Source organism: Balearica regulorum, chromosome 12 (genome assembly GCF_011004875.1).
Source record: "Balearica regulorum gibbericeps isolate bBalReg1 chromosome 12, bBalReg1.pri, whole genome shotgun sequence".
NCBI classification, from domain to species: Eukaryota; Metazoa; Chordata; class Aves; order Gruiformes; family Gruidae; genus Balearica; species Balearica regulorum.
In genome coordinates, this window is record NC_046195.1 from 8,147,394 (window position 1) to 8,172,457 (window position 25,064).

The window sequence follows — 25,064 nt, forward strand, 5'->3', positions numbered from 1 at the left end:
GGGAGATTTTTTTTTTCTTTTAATAAAAATAGTACTGGAATGCATTTATTAGGGATTAACGGTATTTATTTTGAACCACAACATATTCATCCAGATCCACAGTCAAAACAACAAGAAAGTACAGTTTCCACTAAACTCCAAGCTTGATTCTCTGAGCACTTATCCTTGCCTGTATTGACTCCCGTTGTGAATAATTCCACTGGCTTCTATGAAACAACATGCAGTAGCCACCCTTTAACCCAGTAGCAGTTGCAGAATCACTCTCCAAATTACTTCAGTACTAAGTTTAGCTCTAAAGAACAAACACATTGCCCAAAAAAAGAGGAACAAACCAAGACTAAAAGTTGAGCAATGCTCTCAATGATTTTTTTCAACATTAAAATGATCAAGCCTGATTACTGTTAATTCATTAATAAGAATGACTTACAGTTGGCAACAAGAAACAGTTTTTCCAGCTGTATTATATTAATTCACCATGAGTGCGACCACTGAATATCAGTTGATATTAGAAAATTGCATAGTTTATGCAAAGTAAAAATACTTTTTTTTTTGCACAAAACAGATTATGATCTCCATGTAAACTTATGACATGAGATGATTATTAATTGTTCCCATTATATTATAGAGATACTGGTCATGGTTCTGTAGTTAAGACTCAACTGAGTTTTGTCTGTAAAGCAGGAATTCATTCTTATAAATGTAAATTATGTCAAATCTGAGACAGGTCTATAACACCTTGCTCCTGAATGAAATTCTGGCTTTTGTGAAGTCAGTATGAATTGTGGTATTAGTACGACATGTCTTCAAAGAATTTACAAATACATTCAATGATTAATTAAAGTTTAAAAATAAGTTCTTTAAGCAAAACAGAATTCATGACAACTTGTTGAGAGCATATTTTAGATATAGTTATGCTATCACACTAGTGCGTCACTGTTTAAGATTTGCATGTTGATAACTTCAGAAAAGCACTTATACAGAAATTCAGTGCATAGGAATGGCATAAGTTGGAGAAACAAGATTTCATGTTGATTTACAGGCAGAACCTGTTGTGATCAGAAGGATTTTGAGAAAAATGTACAACTGTATGTATCTTGGCCAATGCACAGATACCCAGCAAGTGTGGGCTGGTCACTCAGTAGATTGTATAAACAGTCTCTTTCTCCTTCCTGACCTGTATTCTGCTTTTCCCCATGTTTTTCAGGGTGTATTAAATGAAGCAATATTGTGAGGGACATGAAGCCTACTGACTGCAAAATTGTAGCACAGTAAGTGATAACCTGCCCCTACCGTTTTGGGCAAAATTGGTTACTTCTGGTTAATTAGCAGTCTATTTTTATTTTCTGCACAGATACTTCATGTTAGATGTTGGTGTCAGTGGAAGAGTAAGTGCCTTTCAGAGCTAAGGGCAGCCCTCTGACTGTTCCTACCTATGTAATCCCTCTCCAGACACAGGTGGCTGGCAGCTGCCTAAGAGTGCTCCTGCCAGGTGTGAGAGACAGCACTCGTTGCAAGGGGGAGCAAAAGGAGGCTCAATCTGCAATCGCTTTTACACACCATCTTGTTTTATGTAGTGAAATTGATCAATATACAGGACAAATGAACTAGCTTGTCTGTGCTGCCAATATAAGGTCTACAGTCAGGAATTCCACGTTGTACTCTTCTCCTGTATCTGCCTCTGCTCAGATTGAGGACTGATTCTGTAAACGCTCCCTTCTTGTTATTGCGGCTCTCCAGATAACAATACAATGCAGTCAAATGTGGATGGGTGTAGCTACATCAGTTTTTAACCCACAGCAGAGAAATGTTGAATCAAATGAGCATTTTGCACAAGGTTGATATGGTCTCTGGGCAACCTGAGTTCATTACAGTTCTGTAAGTTTTCCTCAAAAACATAATTAAAATTGGAACGATGCTCCCTTGAGTGTACAGCATCATCTGATTTACAGCTGCAGCAAGCAAAGCTTTGCTTGACCTGCTAATTCTATCCCTTTGCTGCCATTAATTTGGCATGGCATACCAGGGAGTGTGATAAAGACATGCAGTGACACAGACCTGATCTGCCCAAATGCTGAGGCAGATTCTGACCACGGTATTTTCCAGACCACTTCTGTGGATATCTCACCAAAGTGCCCAGGCTAGTACGGGCAACACGAAGGGCTCCTCCCTTCAGGAGTGAAATCAGAAAATAGTGTGGAATTCTAGGGAGCAGAATTGTAGGAATCCAAAGAGAACAGTACCCTAAAATGAGTGCATTGAACTGGTACCCTGTAATTTTGCCATGAAAACTGCTCAAGAGCATCACTGAATAGGTTGTCTATTCATGATCACTACCACCTGTGTGTATATATATGTATACATATTAGAAATAAACTTTGATTTAATTGGATAAATTCAATTCACAATGTTTAAGCAGAAATAATTTCATTTTTCAAGGCTAGATATTTAGAAAATGGTGTATGGCCAACCATTTCTCTTTAATGAGAGAGAATGCACGCTTCAGAACTCTGATGTGGAGCTGGCCTGCCTTGGGGAATTCAGATCTAGGACTAGGTCTGAGATCAGTTTCTAATTTTAATTACTGCTACCAAAATAAAAACTACTCCCACAAAGTAGATGAAATCCCTCCATGCAGATCATCATCAGCAGGCCTCTTTAAAGCTTATACAGACATAGGCCTTGTGCTGACCTCTGCACAGCATAAGCCTCTCTTGCTGGCCCATCTCCACAGAAGTGAATTTTATCCAGAAAGCACAGCAGAAGAGGTTCAGATTAATATTCTAGGTTAGGCTTTTTATATTGGGTAGCATAAAGGTCAAGTAAATAGTTTAAAAATAACAGAACATTATTGTTGTGAAGAACCTGTGCAGAGGTACGGCTTTGTGGTTTTGGTGTTGATCTTATAATACAGAGTTTTTACCTTTTGCGATCACATTCTGAATTACTAAACCTCATCACTGATGAGTTGATTCCTTACTGTTCAATTAGTGACTCCATAAAAATTTAGTAAGTTATTTAAAACTACTTTAATTGACATTTAGGCAATTCAGCTATTGTTTTCAATTTTCAAACAAGCCATTTTTAAATAATGGCTGCAAGAATTGAGTGATGCTCTTACACATTACTTCAACACTGAACCAATTAACTACCTATGCATACAGTTTTGTAACAATATCTCATCTATTTTCAGTTAATTAGGCAACATGATTAAGATCATATGTGTTGAATTAACAGGTCAATGCATCATCTCACTACAGTTTCATCTAGGAGATAACTTCATCTGAAAACAATATGAAAAGAACAACAATTTACCCTTCCCACCCTCAAGTTTCCAGTTTTGAATGTGATCAGCCTGATGTTTCATGGAAAGAGTTCAGTTTTGAACTTGTCTTCTATATAGATTTTCTGCTTTGAAATGTGAATTTCTAATTGAGGCATACAGCTTTTATAAAATGGTCCAAACAATCATTTGCATAAAAACTGCACAACAAAATGAGAGAGAAAATTCTTCACTTCTTACTCCAGATTGGTCAGTTCATATTTATCATACATGTCATTTTCTTCTCGTGGCTGAGTATCTGAGTGATGAATTTCAATAAAAACAATATAGATCATTGCTCCAAGTATGCCTCCCAGCATAGGTGCAACTATAGGGACCCACCACCAATTATTTCCAGCCCTGTAAGGAAAAAAAAAAAAAAACAACAAAAAAACCCCAACAAGAATTATCATTATTTGTTACTCTGGTGAACACCCTACCTTATATTTGGCAGTGGACAAATAAGGTGGTGTGACACTCCCTATACTGTAGACTTTTCCTGTCTCACGCTTCTGTAAATGGATGACACCCCCGTCTGTCCTGCCCACGTTGTGATTGAAATGCTAAGCAACAACCACCAGGCACGTTGGTCTACGTGCTGTACTTGCACGTTAGAAAATAAGGCCTCTTTACTGCATGTCTGTTTTGAGGGCAGGGCATAATTTCTCCCTTGTGGAAAATGGGCTTCATTGACTTACAATGAAATGAACAGCGTCATATTTATTGCACAGCAATCTTGACTGATGCTGTTGCCAGATGCTCATGAATAGGTTTTTGGGAGTGATTAATGCAAATGTATGTTGCAAAAATGAGTTCTCTCATCTGCATGGAGATTTGCAGGTTCAGGCCTGCAATAGTATACACAGTGTTTCTCTTGACAAATATAATGGATTATACTTGATTTTCAGTATATTTGCCTTAAGGAATGTAATAAAACATAGTGACTGTAAAGTGGATTATGCTTGACCAGAGTGGTCAAGATTCAGATTTCATGATGTAGTGTCTTATCTCTGTATTTAAAATGTGAGGTCTTTCAGTAAGAGGTAAATAAGCATTTAGAAGTTTTATACATCTAAAACTTAGTCTTTTTTAGAATTGCTGTGTTCAGTAAGAAAGCTGAGCATATTGGCTCCGCTGAAATGTTTACATTCACTGTGCATAATTACTAAGATTTAATTTTAAATGTGTAGATTTGTGTGAACTTTTTTAAAGAAACAAGTCCACTATTAAATGGTATAAAAGAATAAATAACAACCTCTTTATACAGGAGACTTGGGCTTGTGGAATTGTTCTCCCTTTCTTAGAGGTCCGTATTCAGACAGTAAATTACTGAGCATTGGTTTCAGAGCAGATACTTTCTTAACTGTACTGGTGCATGAAGGTGTTTTGATTTGATAACATGCTGTATTAATTGAATATGCAAGTCTGCAGTGAAAACCCAACCACCTCAATTTCATGCATATTGAAAATGGAGAAGTAACATTTTTTTTCTACCAGAAATACAAAGGGACAAATTCATCTGAGAGGAACTTTACAGGAAGCTGCCAGGGGAATTTTTAAACTGTAAGGATAATTATTCAGCACTTAGTTGTATACATTTATGCACAAGTGAACTTGTGGTTAAGTTGCAACAGAATAATAGAACAGGGCTAATATCACAGTGTCCTATTGATGATAGTATTATTCCTTGTTCAGAAATGCCTTGGATGTGTATGTTTTGCCTTTGGAATTATTTATATTTTGCCCTGAGGACATAAAATAACTTGATATTGTTCTACTGAGTTTATAGATCTGCGTGTTGTTGAGTCATGAATGTCTGTTGAGCCCCTGAATTTCTGGAACAAGTATGGACTAAGGTTTTATTGAACTAATCAGCACAACAAAATCTCTATCAAGCACTTGCATGTATTCTTCTGTGTGTGTACGTGGGCATGCAACGAAGGTGTTTTTCGGCAGGCTTGTCTCTTGGCTTGTCCCGTGAACTGATATGTGCCTCGTTGGCTCCTGCATGACCTTCTCCAAATCATGGCCTGTATTTGCAGCAGCTGCTGTCAGCTGTGCTTTAGACACCCTCTGCTAAGATGATGGGTGTAAAGTCTTTATAGAGGGTGATGCCAAAGCTGGAATGAGATCAGGACACAGCCGAGTTACAAGTTTCCATGACACTTAATCCTCCTTTGTTGACACAGGAGCAAGAATTCTTTGTGACAAGCACAGATCGTTTTACCGAAGTAAACTTAGTTCCCTTATACCCTAGCTTACAGCTTTGCTGCCAAGTTAGCAGGAAAACATCCAGCTACGCCTTTGTCATCATCCGGTGGGTTTGCTGTTGGGCAGAGCAGGAGGGAGCTGGCTGTGCAGGGGAGGCGGCAGTGCACAGGCCTGGCAAACTGCACTTTGGTTAACTGCAAAAATTTCCAGGAGACTACAGCGTGTAGGCTATGTGGACTGGGAGCTTTGGCCCATTTTAGGCTTGCAGATACATTTCTCACCTAGCCAACTGCTGTGGGACAGTGAGATAACGCTGTTTGCTATAAGAAATGTCAGGATAATTCAGGCAGTCAGCAGCGTGGAAGGTGTCTGGCCACAGTTCTGTGCTCCGGGAAAAATGCAAAATGTTTCAGCGGCCACTTTGCCACCCAAATCCCTGTGCAGACGAGGTGCGTCTCCTGACCCTTTCCAAAATGCCGTTTAGGTTCAGGCTGTTCCCGTGCCCGGTGGCCACGAGGTGTCACCGTTACCTCGGCGGCGGCCGGGCTCTGCCTGCCGCGGCCCCCTGTCTCGCAGCGGCTGAGGTGCGCTGGGTAGGAGCAAAGCATGTACTGTGTCATTGCTGCTGCCGTTGCCAGTCGGACTCAGCAAAGGTGCAAAAGAACCCGTATCAGAGTTGAAATATTCTATGGCTAGCTTCAAATGCTGATGCAAAATACCATTCTATAGAGCCGTTTCTCACTTTCATTGCCATTTCATGCTGTTATGCTTGTCAAAATCTAGAATCTGGTATTTCTGTTTAAAGCTCTGGCTGTTTTCTCACTTCAGACAAAACTTCACTGCCCAAGACTTTTCTTAAGCTTATTAGAATATTAAGCATGTGCTTAAGACTGACTCCTGGTTATTTCCAGTGTTTTAGGACAAATCATTAGAAACATTTAGGTCTCTAAAGTCAGCAGTTGTTTCTAATGATGGGGACAGTTGTGATCTGTGACACCTACTCCCAACAGCTTGAGGAGCAGTTTGCAGGAGCAGGCCTGTCTACAGTGCTGTCTACATCTATTGCGAGTGAAATGGTGCTCTCTGTTGGGTGCTTGACAGACACCTTTCCAGCCTTCTGCCCTTCTAGCTGCAGTGGGTCAGAACAGCTCCTGATGGGAGCCTTTAACCAAAATAAATCCATTTGCGCTGGCTAAGGAAACCAAACCATAGCCTGTGTCCCCTGGCTTGATTCTCAGAGACACTGCTTCTTCAGGTGCCTTTGTGCAAAATGTAGTAACAGCAACATTGAGGAAAACGCCTGCTCAACTGCCTCTCTAATCCTCGGACAACTCCATGGTCCAGCAGAAGAGATCCTTTCCAGTCTACTTGCAGTTCCCTGGCTGACAATAGAATAAACCCAAGGTTTACTGGACCTGCAAGCACAGAGAAGGGTGGAGGGGATTTTCCTCCTGTGAACCAACTATCTCAATGTTTAGTGTTTTCATGGGATCACAGTGTGGAGAGTCTCATCCTTCTGTATCTGATCTATTCCAAAGTGAGGCTTTTCTGGTGGTCCCTGGCTGCTGTGTAGACAACACTTACTGACCCAGAGAGTGACTCAGTCACCTTGTGAGATGCTTCCATCCTCACTCCAAAGAATGTTCAATGTCTCTTCAGTATTTCCTGTTGCTTGATTTGTGCAGCACTCCTCTCATGTTACTGTGGAGGTTTCATGCTTAGGTTCCAGCTTTTGGGCATGCCTTTTACTAGAGAGCTTAAGCACGTGCTTCAAGGTGGTGAATTCCAGTTAAGCTGAGACATCCAAGGTTTAGCTGTCAATTGTTGCTGCATCAGTTAAGTCTCTCACGTGCATGTAATGCCAGCAGGGCATCAGGCAGTTCAGGATCCCAGCTACAATCATTCAGGCTTCTCCCATGGCCTGTAACTGATCCAAAGCTTCCAACAACCTAACAAAGCTCAAGTTCTTCCTAAGTCCCACCTGGATCTGTGCTGCAAATAGATGAGAACGTAGTCCTGTATCATTCCTTTGAACTTGGGTATAGCTGTAGCCTTATAACTGAAGGCAGGGAGGAAGACTTCTTCTTCAATTTATCCATCCCTGAGACTGCTGTAGGTTTATTCTGGCAATGACCAGAGATCTCATACCTCATTTTTTTATGTTACTATTTTTAAATTTCTTAGTGTGGTCTTTGCAGTGGGAATGCGTTCCCTCTCTGTATACAAATCCTAAAACTAAATTAGGGAAGAGCCCATATTGGCACAGATTGCAAATTCTTGCAAATTCTTAACTGTAAATAAGGAAGACCTTACTTTTGGAGAGGAGGGGAGTTCACAGGTATTCTGTGACTAGACCAGAGTACAATCAGGCTTCCAAACTTTTTCAATAACGTAATAGCCAACTCCATAATATATTACAGATTATAGCACTTGATGCTATAATTAACATCATAGTCAACAACTACTTATAATTACATAGGCATGAGAGAGAATCCTGAGTGTGGGACGTCCTGCTGTTTGGGTTTTTTGGGGTTTGGTTTGGTTTGTTTTAAAAAGTGCAGTCTAATGGTACGGTGGTAGGAGCTGCTGGGGAGGAAAAGTTTGGAGGTAACCAGGCTGGAGACATGACCTCCCACTGGAGGCTTGCCAGAGCAGTGTTACATCTGAACTTTGGATCTGGGCAATGGCGTGACTGTGTGCCCATTTCTTCTATGCTGTGCCTAGCTCTTTTTTTGTATGAGAAAAGCTTTGCTACTGCTCTCCTCAACAAAGGCACATGATACGTGTAGATGGAAGTCATACTAAATAAATACAGATTATTTGTACTTGGTGAAGTAGCTAAAATGAAATCTCTTAACCAGAGCTCTCTAGTGGTCTACAGTACTTCTGTGGATTCCTACTTGTAAATAACTGGAAAAACAAACTATACAAAAATAAACCAGAAGATCTACCTCCTGATGACAGATTACTCTTACTTACATATCCCAGAGTGCCTCTTACACTGGATATGTGTAAGCTGTGGATTTGATGTGCAACTAATTAGCTTGCGCATTTGGCCAGCCAAGAGCGTGTGTGTGCGTGCGCATATGCATGCACAGGGATTTGAGAGTGTGCTCTGAAATGTGGGAAAATGAAGGGAGCTTTCTTTCATTCACTCCTTTGCTCCCAGGCAGGAAGTCAGGCTTTTAGATTCTTTGTATATTTCTGCAATAACTCAGTAGTAATAATAAGCTAAATCAATCTGATATGTTTTTTACAGCACCCAATAAATATTCCCACCTAACTCTCTCATGATTTGATTTCCCCCCCACCCCCGGAAGTTGCAGGACAAGAGAAGAAAGCACTCTTACATTTTCAGTGACCTCTAAGAATCTCTAATATTTTGGGAAGGGTCTGTTTGAAACAATGATTAATATTAGAGATAATGCATGTTTGATTTGCCCTAGGAGCAGGAAATCCCTTTTAAAGCCCAGTTCCTAGAGGATGTCTGGCTTAAAGTGCATGAATAGCTGCTGCTGGTATGCAAAGAATTACCTATATGTATATAAAGTATGACTTGGTACCATGTTGAATCAGGATCTTACTTTCCTAGTAGCAATTTTAGCCAAGAGCATTTTACTTCATATCCAGGCATACTTACGTGAATACTTCCATCCCCCATCCCGCAATGGCTGTGAAGAGCCTTGGGCCTAGATCCCTGGCCGGGTTCATGGCACAGCCGCTGTTCATTCCCAAGGAGCAAGTAAGAACAATTATAAGTAGTCCTACTGCAATTGGCTCCAGGCCCTTTGGTATGCTGTTATTTCTGGTGTCAAAAATAGCAAATATAGCCAGAAGAAGAACAGCTGTTGATATCACCTGGCCAATGAAAAGAAAAGGAAAGTATATTGAATAAAGACATGCAGATTCCTTCCAATAATGAAAAGAGGGGCTATGGCAGCTCTGTGAATTGTGGTGGCTTAGAGCTGGTATTTAGACTTATCCCACTGTACAAGAGTAGGCAAAATTTGGAACCCAGTGTCTCTCTGCTTCCCAGTAATGAGAAGTTTTGATATCTGTGCTGAAAGAAAAAGACAACAAATGTGCTGAGGACATTTGAAAAAAAAAAAATAATCTGCAACAACCTGGTATGGAAAGAATAGAGGATTTAAAAGGCATCACCTGTGTGAGGTCTAATGCTTTGTTTCCACATTTTTTTCCTATCAATTTGACAGTTCTATTTACTTGATTTTTTGGTAGTTCTGCTATGCCAATACAATCAGTTACATTGATATAAAAGTGTTTTTATGTGACTGTAGCTTATGCTGATAAATTAGACTAAATATGCACCTCTTTATCCAGGTATTGCATAATGCAAGGGGAAAAAAAGTGAAGTCTACACAAGTAAAAACTGAGCAACTAAAAAAATTAGGAATTACCTTAAATTAAAGTATGCACGTGTAACTAACGTGAACTCTGTATTACATGTGCTAACTGAGATGACGAAGGAAATTTTCTTGGAATTACTTTGATGGAAGTGCTGCACTGCTTAAATTATATGCTTTGTAAATGTCAATTTTGCTAATAATTAACTTGGGGAAAAAACAGACAAAAGTTTCAGCAATGTCAAAAACATTCAATTGCTACACTGATTTAAAGAAGTTTAAGTTTTTTTTAAAATTATTTTTGTTTCATCTGTTTTTAATTTTGTTTTAAAACATCTATGAGTAAAAAGATCTTATGGAAAAGTCTGTTGACTGATCGAAAGACCAGAACTGTCTTTTGTACAAAATTTAAAAGCAATGTTTAGATTTTTTGAAGCCAGATTTGACAATCTGCAAGTCCTTTAGGTAAGGAATTTGTGTGCTCCAGCAATCCCTAGTTTTTCATAGCTTGCTTACACAGTATTTATTCCATGTATGCCTGAAGAAGACAGGTAAATTGATTAGAAGTAGACAGAAGATATGAAACTTCATTTTTCACTGTTGGATAAGTGGGACTAGAGAATACAGGTTGGAAATAAAGTGGAGATTTTTTTCAGACTCAGTCATTTGAAAAATAACAAAAGGTTGAAGAGGAGGCTTGTGGTAGCTGAAAACTCAGTTGTTCAAGGTGTGTTAAACTGGCTGCTTAAGTGATAGTTAAGGCATAACAGGCCCACAAAATGGGCTGGATATTGATATAAATGGACATATTTCTGCTGAAGTTTATGGGAAAACATTGATTTATGCTGGGGGAAAACCTCTTACATGTATTGCATTTAAGACTTGTAGAGTGCAACAATTAATATGATGTATGTGAAAAGAACAACTTGAAATTATCTTGCTTGTAAAATATGACTAAAATGTAAGAAACAGCATTGCATTCTCATTGTTATTGTACACAGTGATGTATCACCAAAATGATGAAATTCATCATACCTGTTAGAGATCTGTGTATTTTTTTCACTGCTTGTTTTTACAGTTTTCAGTATGTTTATTTGTAGAATCAAGACAGCAAGTGCACTTACCTGATCTGCAAATCCATTTATGAGGGACAGATACGGAGCTGGATATGTTGCAAAGATATGTGCTGTTGCATTAGGTCCTGTGACTTCAAGTGTTCCATTGCTGTACTCCATAAAGGCATCTATAGAAAACAGCCATTACCTGGTTGCATTTCTCCATAAATACTAGTTTTTCTAGGACTAGAATATATTTGATAGGTCTGTGGACTTCACATTCTCAACTGAAACTGATCATGGATTTGAGGTGATGTACTAATCATACCTTCCTGTCTCGTCTCTCCTTCTGTGCCTTGAAGTACTCGGTTTTGTGTATTACAGCTTTCAAATGGGGGCTGGTTTTGGCCTGCTCATCTTTTCCAAACTCAGTGCCAGGGACCGTTTTCTGATTCTGAACACAGTTGCATTATTCTAAGAGGTGCTATATTTGGCATGATGCCCCCAAAAATGCATAGTGTCCTGAGTGTACTGTTGCGGATTCCCAGCCACCAGGAACTACTGCTATTCCATTTGACAGTTGTGCAATGACTTCTGGGAACGAACTCTCCTGAGACACCTCTTCTTCTAAAGGAGTTTGAATTTTTCACTCTGTGTGGGCTTTACACCCAAATACTATGTTAGTCACCCAAGATGTGAGGGGAGAGGCTCGCCCCAAAACTTCAGTTCTTAGTATATTTAAGTTAGTGTATTTTTATATATATAGTAAAGATTTATGTATATTGTAAATACACGTATACTTATGTTAGTATATTTAAAGCATATTTTAGATACTATAATATGACTTCAGTGTTGGAATAATTTGCTGCCTTGGCTAGCCCTGAAATGTCAGAAATAGGAAGACACTAAGATGAAGCACTCACAAATCTGCATTGACAGACACAAATAACAAACACTATGCCTTTATTTCACTAGTGGATCCAATGATCCACACTTTACTTCAGAGTAAAGAAACAGCTCCGCATCTCTCATGGAAGTCATGGTGAGGGTGGTTAGATTCTCCCAAAGCTAGCAGATGAACCTACTTTTTTGGCTTTGCTTAAGGCCGTGACATGGGTGCAGAGAATATTTAGTTGTTTACTTTGGTCAGGCGCTCTCATTTGCAGTGTAAGATTGTTTTGTTGCATTTAACTATTAGGAAAAAAAGGATAAGGAAGAGAAAAATGCTCAGCTGTGAATTACTTTGTACACTTTTAGAAAGGCCTCATGTTTAGCAGCCTAGCATGTATGTTGCCTCACTCTTTCAGGAAAATCGCTGAAAATGAAAGCACCTAGCTCAAACATGCGTGTATGGGGAAGGTGGAGGTGTTGAGCTCCTATGTCTGTTTTTATACCAGTGAGTTTTCAGTGGACCTCAATGAGTACGTGACACTTCTGCAAGTTGCAGGAAGGAAAAAGTACATAAGAAGTTTGGGAATTAATAAGAACAAGAGGAGGGCAAAGTACTTGAGCAGAGTGAGGGATATGAGAAAATGATGCACTCCTGAGTAACAAGACAAAGTCTCTAGCTCTCACTCTAGCCCCAAGTTCCCTATCTTGGCTCCCTATCCTACTGCTACCCTTTGGCAGAACACAGTGAATCTACCCCCAACCCAATGTGCATGTCGACATACTGCTGCATCCTGGCCACAGCCCTAATCCTGGCTGCCTGGCTTGAGGAAGACTTAGATTCAGTTGGAAATCCTGTTCTGGAATCCCACCATTTCCAAATCCTAACACTAACCTTAAAACAAGCAAGTAACTCCTCCTCTCAGCCCCAAAACCCAAACAAACAAAAAAACCCCCATGAAACCCAAAACAGTTACCATGGTTCCTAAAGATTTTTCTGTTTGTGATTACTACTGGTACTGAGCCACCTAGGTGATACACAATAGAGATTTCCATTTTCATTTTTTCTCTGTTGCACCTGGACTGAGCACTGTCTGCAGACATAATGCCCATAAGAGAGGCTTCGGAGGAGATGGGCTGGTTCAGTAGAAACAGAGTTTTGAAGCAGGTGATTAAAGCAACTCGTTCTACTGTCTGGATTCATCAAGTCAGGGAGTCTGTGAATAAGCTTTTTTTCCCTTTGTGGCACACTGTAAAAGAAACATGCCTCAAGGACAGTGGATTTTTTTTCTTCTTTTTTTTTCCCCTTCTTATATGTGACCCCTTTATCACTTTATGTGGAGTTCATTGCCTTGGAGAGCTACCTCTCTAGGGCGGTCTGAAGTTTAGTCAGGAAGGACTTGATCTCGTATCCTGTAACCTCAATGAACAATGTTGGTGATACTTGCCTACAGGCACTCGAATCAGGTCTTTAATGTTTCTAATTTGCTTGGAAGATGAATAGCCCTATATCCTGGCTATTAAGTAATTTAAAATCCTTACTGAGGAATACATGATATCAGAGTATCTGATTTCCCATGAATAATTTTTCTAAATTTCAGAACATTTCTTGGAATATTAGTGTTTCAGAAAAGTTGTAGGATACCTGGAATGTTTGAGCCTTTTTTTCCCTTCAAACTCTTTATGCTGCTTCCTTTCTTTTTTTTCATGGCTTTAGCTTCAGTCCTGCCATTAGCCCTGTGTGAACAGAGTCCTCTGCCTGCTTGGCATTCATTGAAAAATTGAGGCCTTAGAAATTGCCTGACCTCTAGTTTGTCCTGTGAGCATGTCTAAGGTGTACTCACCGTAATAAATCCCAAAGACAGCCGCTGCTCCAACAAATGCTCCCAGGAGTTGTGCTAATATGTAAATTGGTAATTTGGTCCATTTTAATCTTCCAGTCACACACATGGCTAATGAAACAGCTGGGTTTATGTGACCACCTGAAAAATAAATCACAAAGTCAGTCATATGGATGACTCGGATACATGAGAATAGGTGAAGGATTTGTAAAACGTGGGCACTTTTGAGCACAGGACTAGTACATGCTTTTCTAGATGTTATTTTGCAATTAAATGCTGACTGCAATTAAACTGAAACAAGTTAGATGAAATTAGAGGGGGGATGAGGAAAGACGCCAAGATCCAGATTCCCTCTTGATGTTTGCAGGTTCTGCTATTTCAGACTGCTGTCCTGCAGTATATCATCTATAGACAACTTTTCTAGAAGAAGCCTAAATCTGCCCTATTGGTTGTGATGGGGGAGTCCATTGTCTCTCCTCAAGGGCTTTGGCTTTTTATTTTTAAGGAAGAATTGGGACAGCACAACATTCATTCCGTTTAGCAAGTATGTATTAAGGACTATTACTGGCTTGATCATGTATCTTGAGGCAGATCTGGAGTACCCTGGATTTAAGTCATGTTTATGTTCCTGTCTTCAACCTGGGGTTACTTAGGAACTCAGTTTCCATGACCATAAAACAGAATGATGTTAGGGCTGTCCAGCTTCATGCTGACTGTTGGTGAGCTATGCCTAGATAGGACCTGCGGACAGCAATGCGTAGTTCTTCATCACATTTTCATAAAGCTCTTACACCCTCCAGAAAGGTCCATGATAAGGAAACTGATAAAGTAGCTGTGCTGAAACAGAGTTTTATTTCTTGTGAAATTTCCTTCCTTTGCGTTTAGGAGTAGCTACACCTAAATGCACACATGGAAAAGATTTCAGAACACTGGAATTCTTTGTGACAATTTCAGTTTCTGAAATATATTTATTATCATGTCACATGCTAGTCACTTCCCTCAACACCTTTTATCAACATGGAAAAAAGTGTTGAATGCTTTTGGAAAAGTTAATTGTTTACAAATATGTAGTTGATGCTTAAGAAATACAAATTGCTAAATAAACAAACAGATGAAACAGTACTACACACTAAAAATACAGTAAACCCCAAGTTTTGCAAGGACATAGCAGATCCATTGCTTACCTTCCAGGTAAAGTCTCATTTCAGCCTGTATAGTTATCAGAAAAAATGGCCTTTGTCTTTAATAAAATAACTAAAAGAACGTGACCTTTGTCTGCCAAAGGCTAATGATAGAGAAAGGGCCTCTATGTACAGTTTCTGCGTTTGTTTGCGCTTCAGGTCAGTGAGTCATTATCTTATGAAATCCAGGCACCTTTGATACATAATGAACTGACAAACATAGATAACAAGCTGGATAAAACCTTCTTTGTATTATTTCCAAAACTCTGTCCTAGTAGCACCAGTCTTGAATTAATTTTGAATTCCTCACTGTGTTTCAAATTCTTCAGCACAGAGCAAATAGATGGATGGCACCTTATTTAACAGCTCTTCATGTGAATTTTGATAAATTGTTGTCTTGTCTTTTGTTCTTTACTCTGGCTGGAATGAATCATTTTCCTTTCTTTCAACACCTGATATTGTTCTCCACTTGTATATCATACAGGGTGATTGTGATGACCAGGACAAGTCATAGTAATATTAAAGATGTCTGATTAACATTAAATCTGGAAGGGAAAAGTCTAGTTGAAGGCACTCAGGCTGACATAGAGGAGTTAAAAGATTCTTGGTTCCTGTGCCACTGGTAGTTTCCTGGTTTAAAAAAAAGTCTGTTTTGGACAGTGTGTTCCCCATTCTTTTGTAGTAGCAGTGATCACAGTCATGAGTTTGTTTGAAATATTTGGAAAAAATGGTGGGAGATTTTCTAGACTCTGAGGAAAATTAGATGGAGGAAAAGCAAAAAGAGGAATTTTCCTAGATAAAAGAACTCAAATTCACCAAGTGTGCAGACTATATATTTTATGTTACCATTAATTTAAAACTTCATAAAGAACTGATGCAAAATACTTTAGCAGTACTTAAACATAAGACTTCATGGCCAAAGAGCCACAGAATTTGCTTACCAATTCTATATAGGAACTGATATTCTAGTGTCCATTAGTATTCATATGTTGAGTGGTCACAGCCTATTGAACTATCTGTTCCTATTCTTTCACAGAGAAAATTCATGGCATGCAGAATCCTTTGTCATGGGAAAAACAGAGGAAGCACAATACAACATCTGCAACTACTCTGCCCTGCTGGGATTGACCTGTAATCTTCTATGTAATGGAGATGAATTTCCCTTAAAGATGCAAATGTAGGACAGGTTAGTGTATTTACAGGTTTTTTTTCATAATACTGCATCAGAAGAATTTACCTGCCTACATATAAACTGAAAGCTGTAGTTTCAAGTTGTTCAAATAATAGGAATGTACTGCTGAATTAACTTTGTGTGGTATTAAGGAAGCATTCTGCTCTGTTTCTATGACAGTAACAAGACTGACTGTTTTGCAGTACCTTGAGCACTTTCTAATGTGAACTTAGAAACCTCCTCATGTATGGTGTCTCTGTAAAAAAATTTGTAAAAGAGAAATGGCCACAGTAATTTCTGCTATAGCAACTATTTATAATGACCTAGTAATACCTAGAGATAGCTGCCTAGATTGGCTTTACCCTCTTTATGAAGGGTAAGAAATGCCTCTGAGAATTGCAGTACAAGGGTACCGTTTGCTTTGAGAGGACAATGTAAGCTCCACATACAACACGGAGTATTGTGTATTATACTAGATAACACTGTGTATTAATACAACCCATCATTTTCCATTTTAAAGGGAGAATTTAAATGTTAAAAGCAGTTATGCTAATGTTTATGATATTAATTTGGCCAAACAGAATGGTGGAAATAGAAAACAAAGTACCATCCAGTATGGCACGTGTAGACACTGATTGGTTAGGCCAGCTATAGAGAAAAAAGAGATTGCTGACCAACACATACTGAGGAAATGTTATAGCAGTAACAAAGGGGCAGTGACAGTACATTGACAGTGTATCACAGAGTATATCTCTAGTACTGAATCTTTTTGCTGTTTCTGCTTTCTCTGATCTGCTGCTTCTGCAAATCAGTAGGCAGGAGCAGACTTGCTACTGCCTGTCATAGGATATGAAGAGATAAATTGCACTCCATAACGTGAACCCTGCTCATTATACCCATTAGTGGGTCATTCTACTTTCTACCTAGCTGGCAACCATTTTAGCTGGTGTCTGCTGGACTCTGTAAGCTTTCCATGGTTATTTCCTTCAACATGGTGCCTGTGCTGTCCAGGATCATCTCTATTGACAGAATTTTCAAAGCAGCACCAAGCAGATTTCCGGTATACACAGACCACTTTCCATAAAGGCCGGAGGTCTGCCAAGGTTTGCATATTGTAGTTCAGATCAGAATTTGGTGGAAGATTTTGTCAAATGCAAAGAATAGAAGGAAACAAGACCACAAAAAATTTATTAGTAAAACATTGATGCAGACTCTGCTGTAATGGTGCTTGCTATTGCTAGATACATAATTGTTTATACCGTGAAATGGAAGTAATTTAATAAGGTAGTCTTAAAACTGTGGCAATAAATGCTATATAAGGAAAAAAGTCACTTACCAGAAACGCCCCCAGACACATACACTGCTATGGTGACTGCCATTGCAAATCCAACTGATACTGTCATGGGCCCACCATGGGCTCCTCTGCTAAGGACAGCCTGTCCCACACACCCACATCCAAGTGCCTGTATTTTGAAAGAGAAATGTAAAACCATGAATGTGTCTCTCAAATGTTATTGGTTAGTTTGCAACTCCTGCTGCTGTCCAGGTGTAGCTGAAGATAATTGTTAAATATTGAAACAATGCTAGAATTTGAGGTTAGTGGTATGTATGCCATTGCTGGAACAAACATTTGCTCTTTATTTTCCCCTGCTCTGTGACCAGGAAGAATGTCTGCTAATAAGAACCTCTCTCTCCCCAGAAAACACTTTTCAAGTACAATGATGGGATACAGATCTGAACCTGGAGCCTAAACAAGATCTCTCAGCATCTGAAAGTGAAGAGGGAATTAATTGTGTGGTAAGTTTTCAGTTCCAAATTGTTGTTATAAGAAATGAAAAAATTACTATAAAAGTTATGAAAGATAGTTTAAAAAACTTTTAATGTTTAATGCTGGAACTTTGGGATGAGACAACTTTCTGGAGATTAGAGTGCATGTTACTGTTATGCTGCCTTGATGTCATATATTGCTCTATCAAAATATTTCACTGGCTCTGCAGCTTGAACAATTAACTGAAGTGGGAATACCTGAATAATTCACATTGGAGTATTCTCAATGGATTTAAACCTGCTTCCATTTTATGTTGGCTCCCCTCAGAATGAAGTTCAGCAATGCATTTAAATGTACACTTAAGATCATATTTATTCAGTTCTAAAGCTTCTGCTTAGCTTCAAGCATATGTTCAGGTCCTATTAAAGTTGGTAGGAAAGATTTTCAAAGGTACAAAAGGCCTTTAGTTTAAGATAGACTAGCATATCCGTTTCTGCCAGAAATCAGTTTGTTTCTTTGAAAATATCCTTTTAAAATCTATGCCTAAGTGCTTTGCTGAATAAGGACCCAACACTTTATGGAAGATATCAGATAATATCTATAGTCTGAAAATTTTTGCTTCTCTGCAGCTCTAAGTGATCTGAATCATACTATTTCTGGGATGTGACTAGATTTATCTTGAGCAACCTTAACTATTTTGATGTTAAATTTTTTATATATATATATAGTGTATATATATTCCTTCTTTGATGGTACATGGGAATCTGATTTTTCTTCTTCCTTTAGAATTATTCCATCTTAGCCAATGCAGTTGCTTTGGTTAGACTCCTTGCTTCCCTTTAGTGTTCTGCGATTACCGTGTGTCATCAACGACTGTATTGCAAATATTCTTGCTAACTATGCAGATTTCAATACATAAAATTTAGTTATTTTAGACATGCTTATTTTCAGTTGCAAGGCAGTTGCATTCAGAAACTGCAAAGTAATGGGAAAATCTCTCCTGCCTTAGAAATAGACTGTACCGAAAAGGTTGAGGTTTAACAAGCAAGTCCTGCTAGAATAGATGTAATTTAAATATGCAAAATCATACTTTCGTTTCCATTATTTCCCCAAGGGTTTTAACTATAATACCAAAATGTGACAGAAAAGCTCTTAATAAAATTACACTCTTTGCTTTGCAATGCACATGGAGTTTCTCTTATAAAAGTGCCCCGAGACTGTGTCACATACCCAGGTGCAGTTCCTGCCTTGAGGTTATAATCATGCAAGCAAACAAAGCCCTATCTGGTGCCAAAGTGTTACAGCTGTCAGGTTACGTCAGGGTAGGGTGGTGTTAGATAGCAGTAGTTTGTTGGACTGCATAATTGAAGGTTACAAGACATATTCTGAGCTGCAGTCAACTGCTGTGTAACGGATGACATATGCTTACGTTAGGCATTCTCTCATTGCCATTACTATCACATACCTAGCAATTCAAAAGGTAAGCACAAATGTACATACAGATATAAAACCAAAACAAAATATATTTTAGTTGTTTGCAGCTGAAATTACATGATTTTTTAAAAAAACTTCATATGAGACAATTGTACTCACCATGTATTTATATGTTTAATTAATATGGAAAGAATGGGTATACTGGAATTTATAAAGTTTAAGATTAGCGCACATGTCTGGAGGAGGTGTAATTAGCACGCTCTAGCCTTCGTTTTCCAGACTTCTCACAGGGAGTATTCCAGAAATTGTACCAAGCAAGATTTAGTGAAAGATATGGCTCAGACATGGAGCAAGTTTAGTAGGCTGGTCTGGGGCCCTGTGTACGCTGGGGTGCAGTTTGTATTCAGGCAAGCAGTTAGATCTACAAGTATGCACTTGCATTCTGAAATGGCATAGGCAAAGTTTTGCAGTTTCAAAAAAAGGCCATTCTTCTGATAATATCACCCCTTTCTGTAAGGATGATGAAAAAAAAAGAACAGGAGAGGGGGAGATGGGTATAGAAAAGGATAAGGGACAGTAACCACATCTGTGTATATCAACTAAAAATTCACAAGAGGGAAGGAAATAACAGAGGGAGGCCACACCCTTCCCTGATTACCAGACTGATGAGAATCATACAGAAACAGCTGTGTAGTCCTCTTGCATAATAGCTTCTGCTCTGCATGTCATAGGGAAATATGCAATGCTAGACACTCCATTTTTGTGCTAACCAGTGTCAGAAAACTCAGTCTACAAACAAGGCAGCGTGCAAGCCAGGTTGAACACAGATGCCTTGGCTTCTTGCTCAGTGGACGTTGGTAAATGACTGCCTGCTCATGTACAATGAATGAACACTACTGCAGGCACAGTCAGCACGTGCCTGTTCTGGGATGGGGAAACTGGGAAGTGAAGCTGCAAATCTGAACCATGTCACGATAATATTTTCTCCATCTGCTGTCATTTTAAGAAGGAAAGAAAAAATTTTCTCATGCCTACTGTAACTAGGTTGACATAACTGAAAACTATCACCTAATCATGTAATTACATGAGCAGCAATTTAATACCCTGTGAATCTTTGCTTGGCTGAGTTAAGACCAACTAGATCATCAAGTTGTAACTGAATATTCTAAGTTTCTAGGCCAAGCTCAGCCATCAGCTGCACCCACACACGCTCATTGATTGAAGCATATGGAGTCAATGGGAGTTTAATTTACAGTAGAATATAGCCAGATCTCTTTATCTTACCTGGTTTTTATCTTAGCAGTTGTCTATAGCCTGATCTGCTTAAATTTACTGGAGTAGCTTCAGTACTGACTTTTGTTCACAAAGTAATTAGATTCCTGTCATAAATAACATGTTCGGGTGTGGAATAGCTGTCTACACATTCTCTGCCAAAAAAACTTGCTTCATAGACATTAAATCCTTCTCTTTGTCTTGGGTAACAAGGCTAATGTTAGGAAAGGAAACAACTGGCCTCCAAAGAGCATAATGTCCTGTTAATCCCTGAAGCTTGCAGAACTTTATCTCTATCCCACTCATCAGAGAGACTAAAGATCATTTTGTGTCCATCTGTGCTATTTTCAGGATTTTTGCAAATGCTTGTAATAGCATTTTTCACCGTAAATAGGATTTCCTGCAAGATCTGAATCCAGACGTTTAGGGAATCTGTTTTTTCTACATGGCCTGTAAAGCTTTACACATCTTAAAGCAGAGTGCCTATATAAAAAAGGCCCCTTTTATCGAACAGATTTAGTGGTAGTATGCATTCATAGCCATACGCTCTTATTGTAACATTAAAGAAGCAACCAAGCCTCCTGCTTTTTAGCAGTGTGGAGACCATGACACGTGTTTTGTTATATCTTGTACATCACCAGCTGCCAAGCTGTGGTGAGTTACATACCTACAGTGGGGTACCATAGATGGCCCTGCAGGCAGAGTATGGCCTCAATGGCTGCACAACTGATGATGCTCTACACAAATACAAGAATTCAGTGTGCTACAAGGAGTACAGAGTCAGCAGTTACAAAAAACCCAGGTATTTCAATTATAAGCTGTACACTTTCAATCAGGATACACTAGAAAAATAGTTCAGAATTTCTATTTTAGTCAATTTTCAGGACAGAACTGTACTTAAACAACCACAGCTACTTAAGAAGAATCTCCAAGGATCCCTCCACCAATTCACAATTGTCTGCAGGGATGCCTTTGTTCAGGGGAGGCAGCAACCCTGCCCCTTTCCCACGCCACACTCCCACCTATGTTCTCCTACTGTTCTGCAGGACAAGCATTTCCTGCTAGCCCGCGACTTGTCTGCTCCCCTATTTCAGACTGGATGGACCTGCAGGACTGCTCTGGATTCTGCCGCATGAGTGTACATTCCTGCACAGTGCTGTGAAGGGGACGGGCTCTTGGGGCAGTGCAGTGCCTTAGGCTCAAGCTGTGTGCTTGTGATTCCTAGTGTTATCCATTCCAAGTCTGCGGAAGCAGAGCAGCGTTTCTGGGACACTCGAGGACATGAGAGCAAGCCCTGGTATTTCACTTCTTAGGGAAGCCTCCATGACCTCTCCAAGCAGCCAGACATAGCACTGCATATTTAGGCCCTTAAAGGCAGGGATACAGGCACGAAGAGTCAGAGTCCTTTGGGGACTGGGAGAAGTGGTTGCATTTGCCCTTCATTGTGGGTAGAGATCTCTGACCAAATTGCCCATGAAAATGTTAGAGGGTTGTTTGTGGTTCACTGTAATCTTGTGCAGTTCCCCCTGCCTCCCATTAACGTTTCCATATACAGTTAGTTTGTGTGTTGCTTATAAAAGTAGTAAATAAACTTTTCCGATAAGAGGCTGATTACTAAATTGAGGGTGTCCTTCTAAAGGTCTTTAATTTGCAGTGTATTTTAGAACTCACTTTCATTTCCAATCTCTTTATTTTCAAAGCCAGTCCACTTAAGATTTTATCTATTGCTTTTCATAATAAGGTGTTTTGTAATGGATTAGAAACTCTTTCCATATAGAGCCATATTTTTGCTACATTTGTGTATTATGTAGTGCCTTAATTCAGACTGGGCTCCTAAGCATTCTTTCAGTGGGGATGGTAATGCTAACAGCAACAGAAATAGAGACACGTTAGATCTACTAAAATTCAGGGCATTAGCTCTGCAGGAATTCAAGTTGCAGGAAACTCCTGTTCTTCCAGGAAAGAGCAATCTTCATCTAATTTCATGTTTAATATTTGCTGTCTTTTGTTAAATCAGATAGTACTTAAAAAATTTAAGGTGAGAGCTTACCAGTCAAGTAATTTTAAAATACTTTAAAAGCACATGGCTCTTATTTTATCATTAATTAAATATTTTGGTGGGGGCTAGGGGGATTTCTGTACATTATGATTTAATCAAACTTGGAGTAATAAAAAATCACTATATCCGTTCTCCTGATGATCTCCTGGGACACAACCAATATCCTCTTGGGTTCAAATGGATTTCCCTTTATTTTTTTCAGACTTGCTATCTAATAAAATAAGAGATTGAAAAAACTCCCTTATCATTTAGTTAATTAAATAGTATAGACATAAGCCTTAAAATGATTGCCATTTTGAAACCATTTTTTTAATGACAGAAAGCTTACTACTTGGAGACATGAATGTAAATTTAATAAGGCTTTGGATGAATTGTGTATATAAAGCTTATAAAACATACAAAGACCTGGTTCAAATTGCTCTGTGGGAAAAAATACAGTGAAAATATTGAGGGACAGACTATGCTGTGTTTATATAAACTGATGCTTTTAAATTTTTTTTATTGCTTTTGCACATGCAATAGCAGACAAATAAAAGCTTGAAATCACCTAGAGAGAATGCAAAGGTCTGCATTCACTCATATTTTATTATGATTAATATTGTACTCTTCATCCTGAAATGCTAAAATGTTTTTTTTTCCTGATTATATAGGGCAACTGGCTTGAGTCAATTTCTTCAGTGAAGATTATTTTTATTTTCTTACTGAGTTTTAGAAATTCAGGAGAGAAAGGAAATGAAACATTTCATATTCAGATACAAACTTTCAGGAGTGAAATATGGCCCCTTGCAAAGGGGCTAGGAAGAAAAGGCTAGGCAAAGGAAAAAAATCTTACCGAGTAGCTTCTTGAGGAGAAAAAGAGCCTGTTCACGTGCTGCTTCCCTACCAGGTTACTCATTTATTCTTGAGCTGAGATGCCCTTCTCTGCTTTGCTTACTACACCAACTGAAAAGATTAAAATCTTTCTAAAATCTTAAAATGTGTTTAGTCTCTGTAATGGTCCTCAGGGAATTGTACCATTCAGAGAGAGTACAGGAGCGGGCATTGCAGTTTCTGAGAAACATATTCTGTTATCTCTAAGGACTATAAGGGTACCCGTGTCTTGTCTTTTACTCTTTCCTTTGGGTGCACGAACAGGGTGGCTGGATCTTTGCTGTGCCCTCATGGTTGGAGGTGCACAGTTATGAATAATTAAAGCCTTAGTACGTTCTCGTCCTAAGCTGTTTTCTGTTGCGGGGTGGGGGGGAAGCTGAATGCTACTAATAGTAAAGAAACCTTTGAGGAATAGGTTAGAGGAACTGAGTCAAGCTTGCTGTTAAACCAGATCATGGATTGGAGAGCTCACTAGAATTCACTTTTAGCCAGAATGGTTTATTGAAGTTTTCAGATCACAAAGATATAAACTCACTGTATGGCATAAACTGCATTTATTATCTTTTATTCTGTTTTCCAACTGTTTATGACAGTTTTAAAAAATTATTACTTTTATTACCTTATTACCTTTTATTTGGCAAAACTTTTGAAAAAAACAGCCTGTAAATTTGTGTCTGTAAAACGTAAATTCAAGTTTTGCACTTGCAGTTAAATGTTGGAAAGATGCAAGTGTTCTGTGAGGCTCAGGGAGAGTGGCTACACTTCAGTCCTATAGATGCAAACTTTCTGGAAAAAAATGCTTCTATAGAAAAAGGTCTTGGAAAATTAAGTTGAACTTACTGGAACCTCTTGGTTAAACAATGAGAGCTGGGTTATGTGTTGGGGCTGATGTTGTAGAGATGAAGATAATTCTCTTCTAAAACTTTCATGCAACACAGAACATCTGAGTCACCTGAAAGTTTAAAATGTCATATACTGGAAAACTCAAGTTTGTATTGAAAACAAAAGATTTCCTGTGAGTTTTCGGAATTACTTGCTGTAATAAACATTTCGGGGTAAAAGAACAATTATATGACCTTCCATTCAGTTCTTGCACGCTGCTAACTCTTCAGTTGAATTAAAGAATAATTTCAGGGAAACAGAAGTGTTGGCTAGAAAAAAGTTAATTGATTTTGATAATAATAAAACTATAGAAAAAATACCAGTGTGCAAGAACACCTTCTTAACCTCAGCACAACTAAGAGTCTTCATTACCACTTTTACTTCTGTTTTGATGCTGATTTAATACAGTTGCAAGAAAAAGAAAGAGTTTGCACTTCTTCAGCAGAATTATTAGCAAAATTTCATGCTGTCAAAATATATGCAACTGGTACATTTGCAGAAACAGAATGGACTCAACAACAACTCAACCAACTCAACAGAGTTGGTGATGACAGGGAAGGGAAGCATCTTACTCCCATAAAATGAGTGGTTTTGGTCTGGAAGTGCAGGATTAAATTCTGTGACATTAGATTCGTGAGTGGCTTCTATTATTTATTGGTTGTACTATAGTATTGCTTCTAGAGACCCTAATGTATAGATCTCTGTGGCATAAGAGCTGCTTTTCAGAGTACAAACATTGCTAAGGCCCA

At 38.8% G+C, this 25,064-nt stretch overlaps 1 protein-coding gene across 1 annotated transcript in view; it reads right to left on the bottom strand.

The window, feature by feature from the left end:
* Nucleotides 1-1,009: 1,009 nt before the first annotated feature.
* The window catches only part of AQP9 (aquaporin 9), a 29,240-nt gene continuing 5,185 nt past the window's right edge, over nucleotides 1,010-25,064 (bottom strand). The window contains exons 2-6 of the mRNA XM_010305430.2: nucleotides 17,367-17,493; nucleotides 13,682-13,819; nucleotides 11,019-11,137; nucleotides 9,171-9,388; nucleotides 1,010-3,679 (exon numbers count right to left, since the gene is read on the bottom strand). Coding sequence (XP_010303732.1) covers nucleotides 3,517-3,679; nucleotides 9,171-9,388; nucleotides 11,019-11,137; nucleotides 13,682-13,819; nucleotides 17,367-17,493 — 765 coding nt within the window. The 3' untranslated portion in view covers nucleotides 1,010-3,516. The remainder of the gene's footprint in view (nucleotides 3,680-9,170; nucleotides 9,389-11,018; nucleotides 11,138-13,681; nucleotides 13,820-17,366; nucleotides 17,494-25,064) is intronic.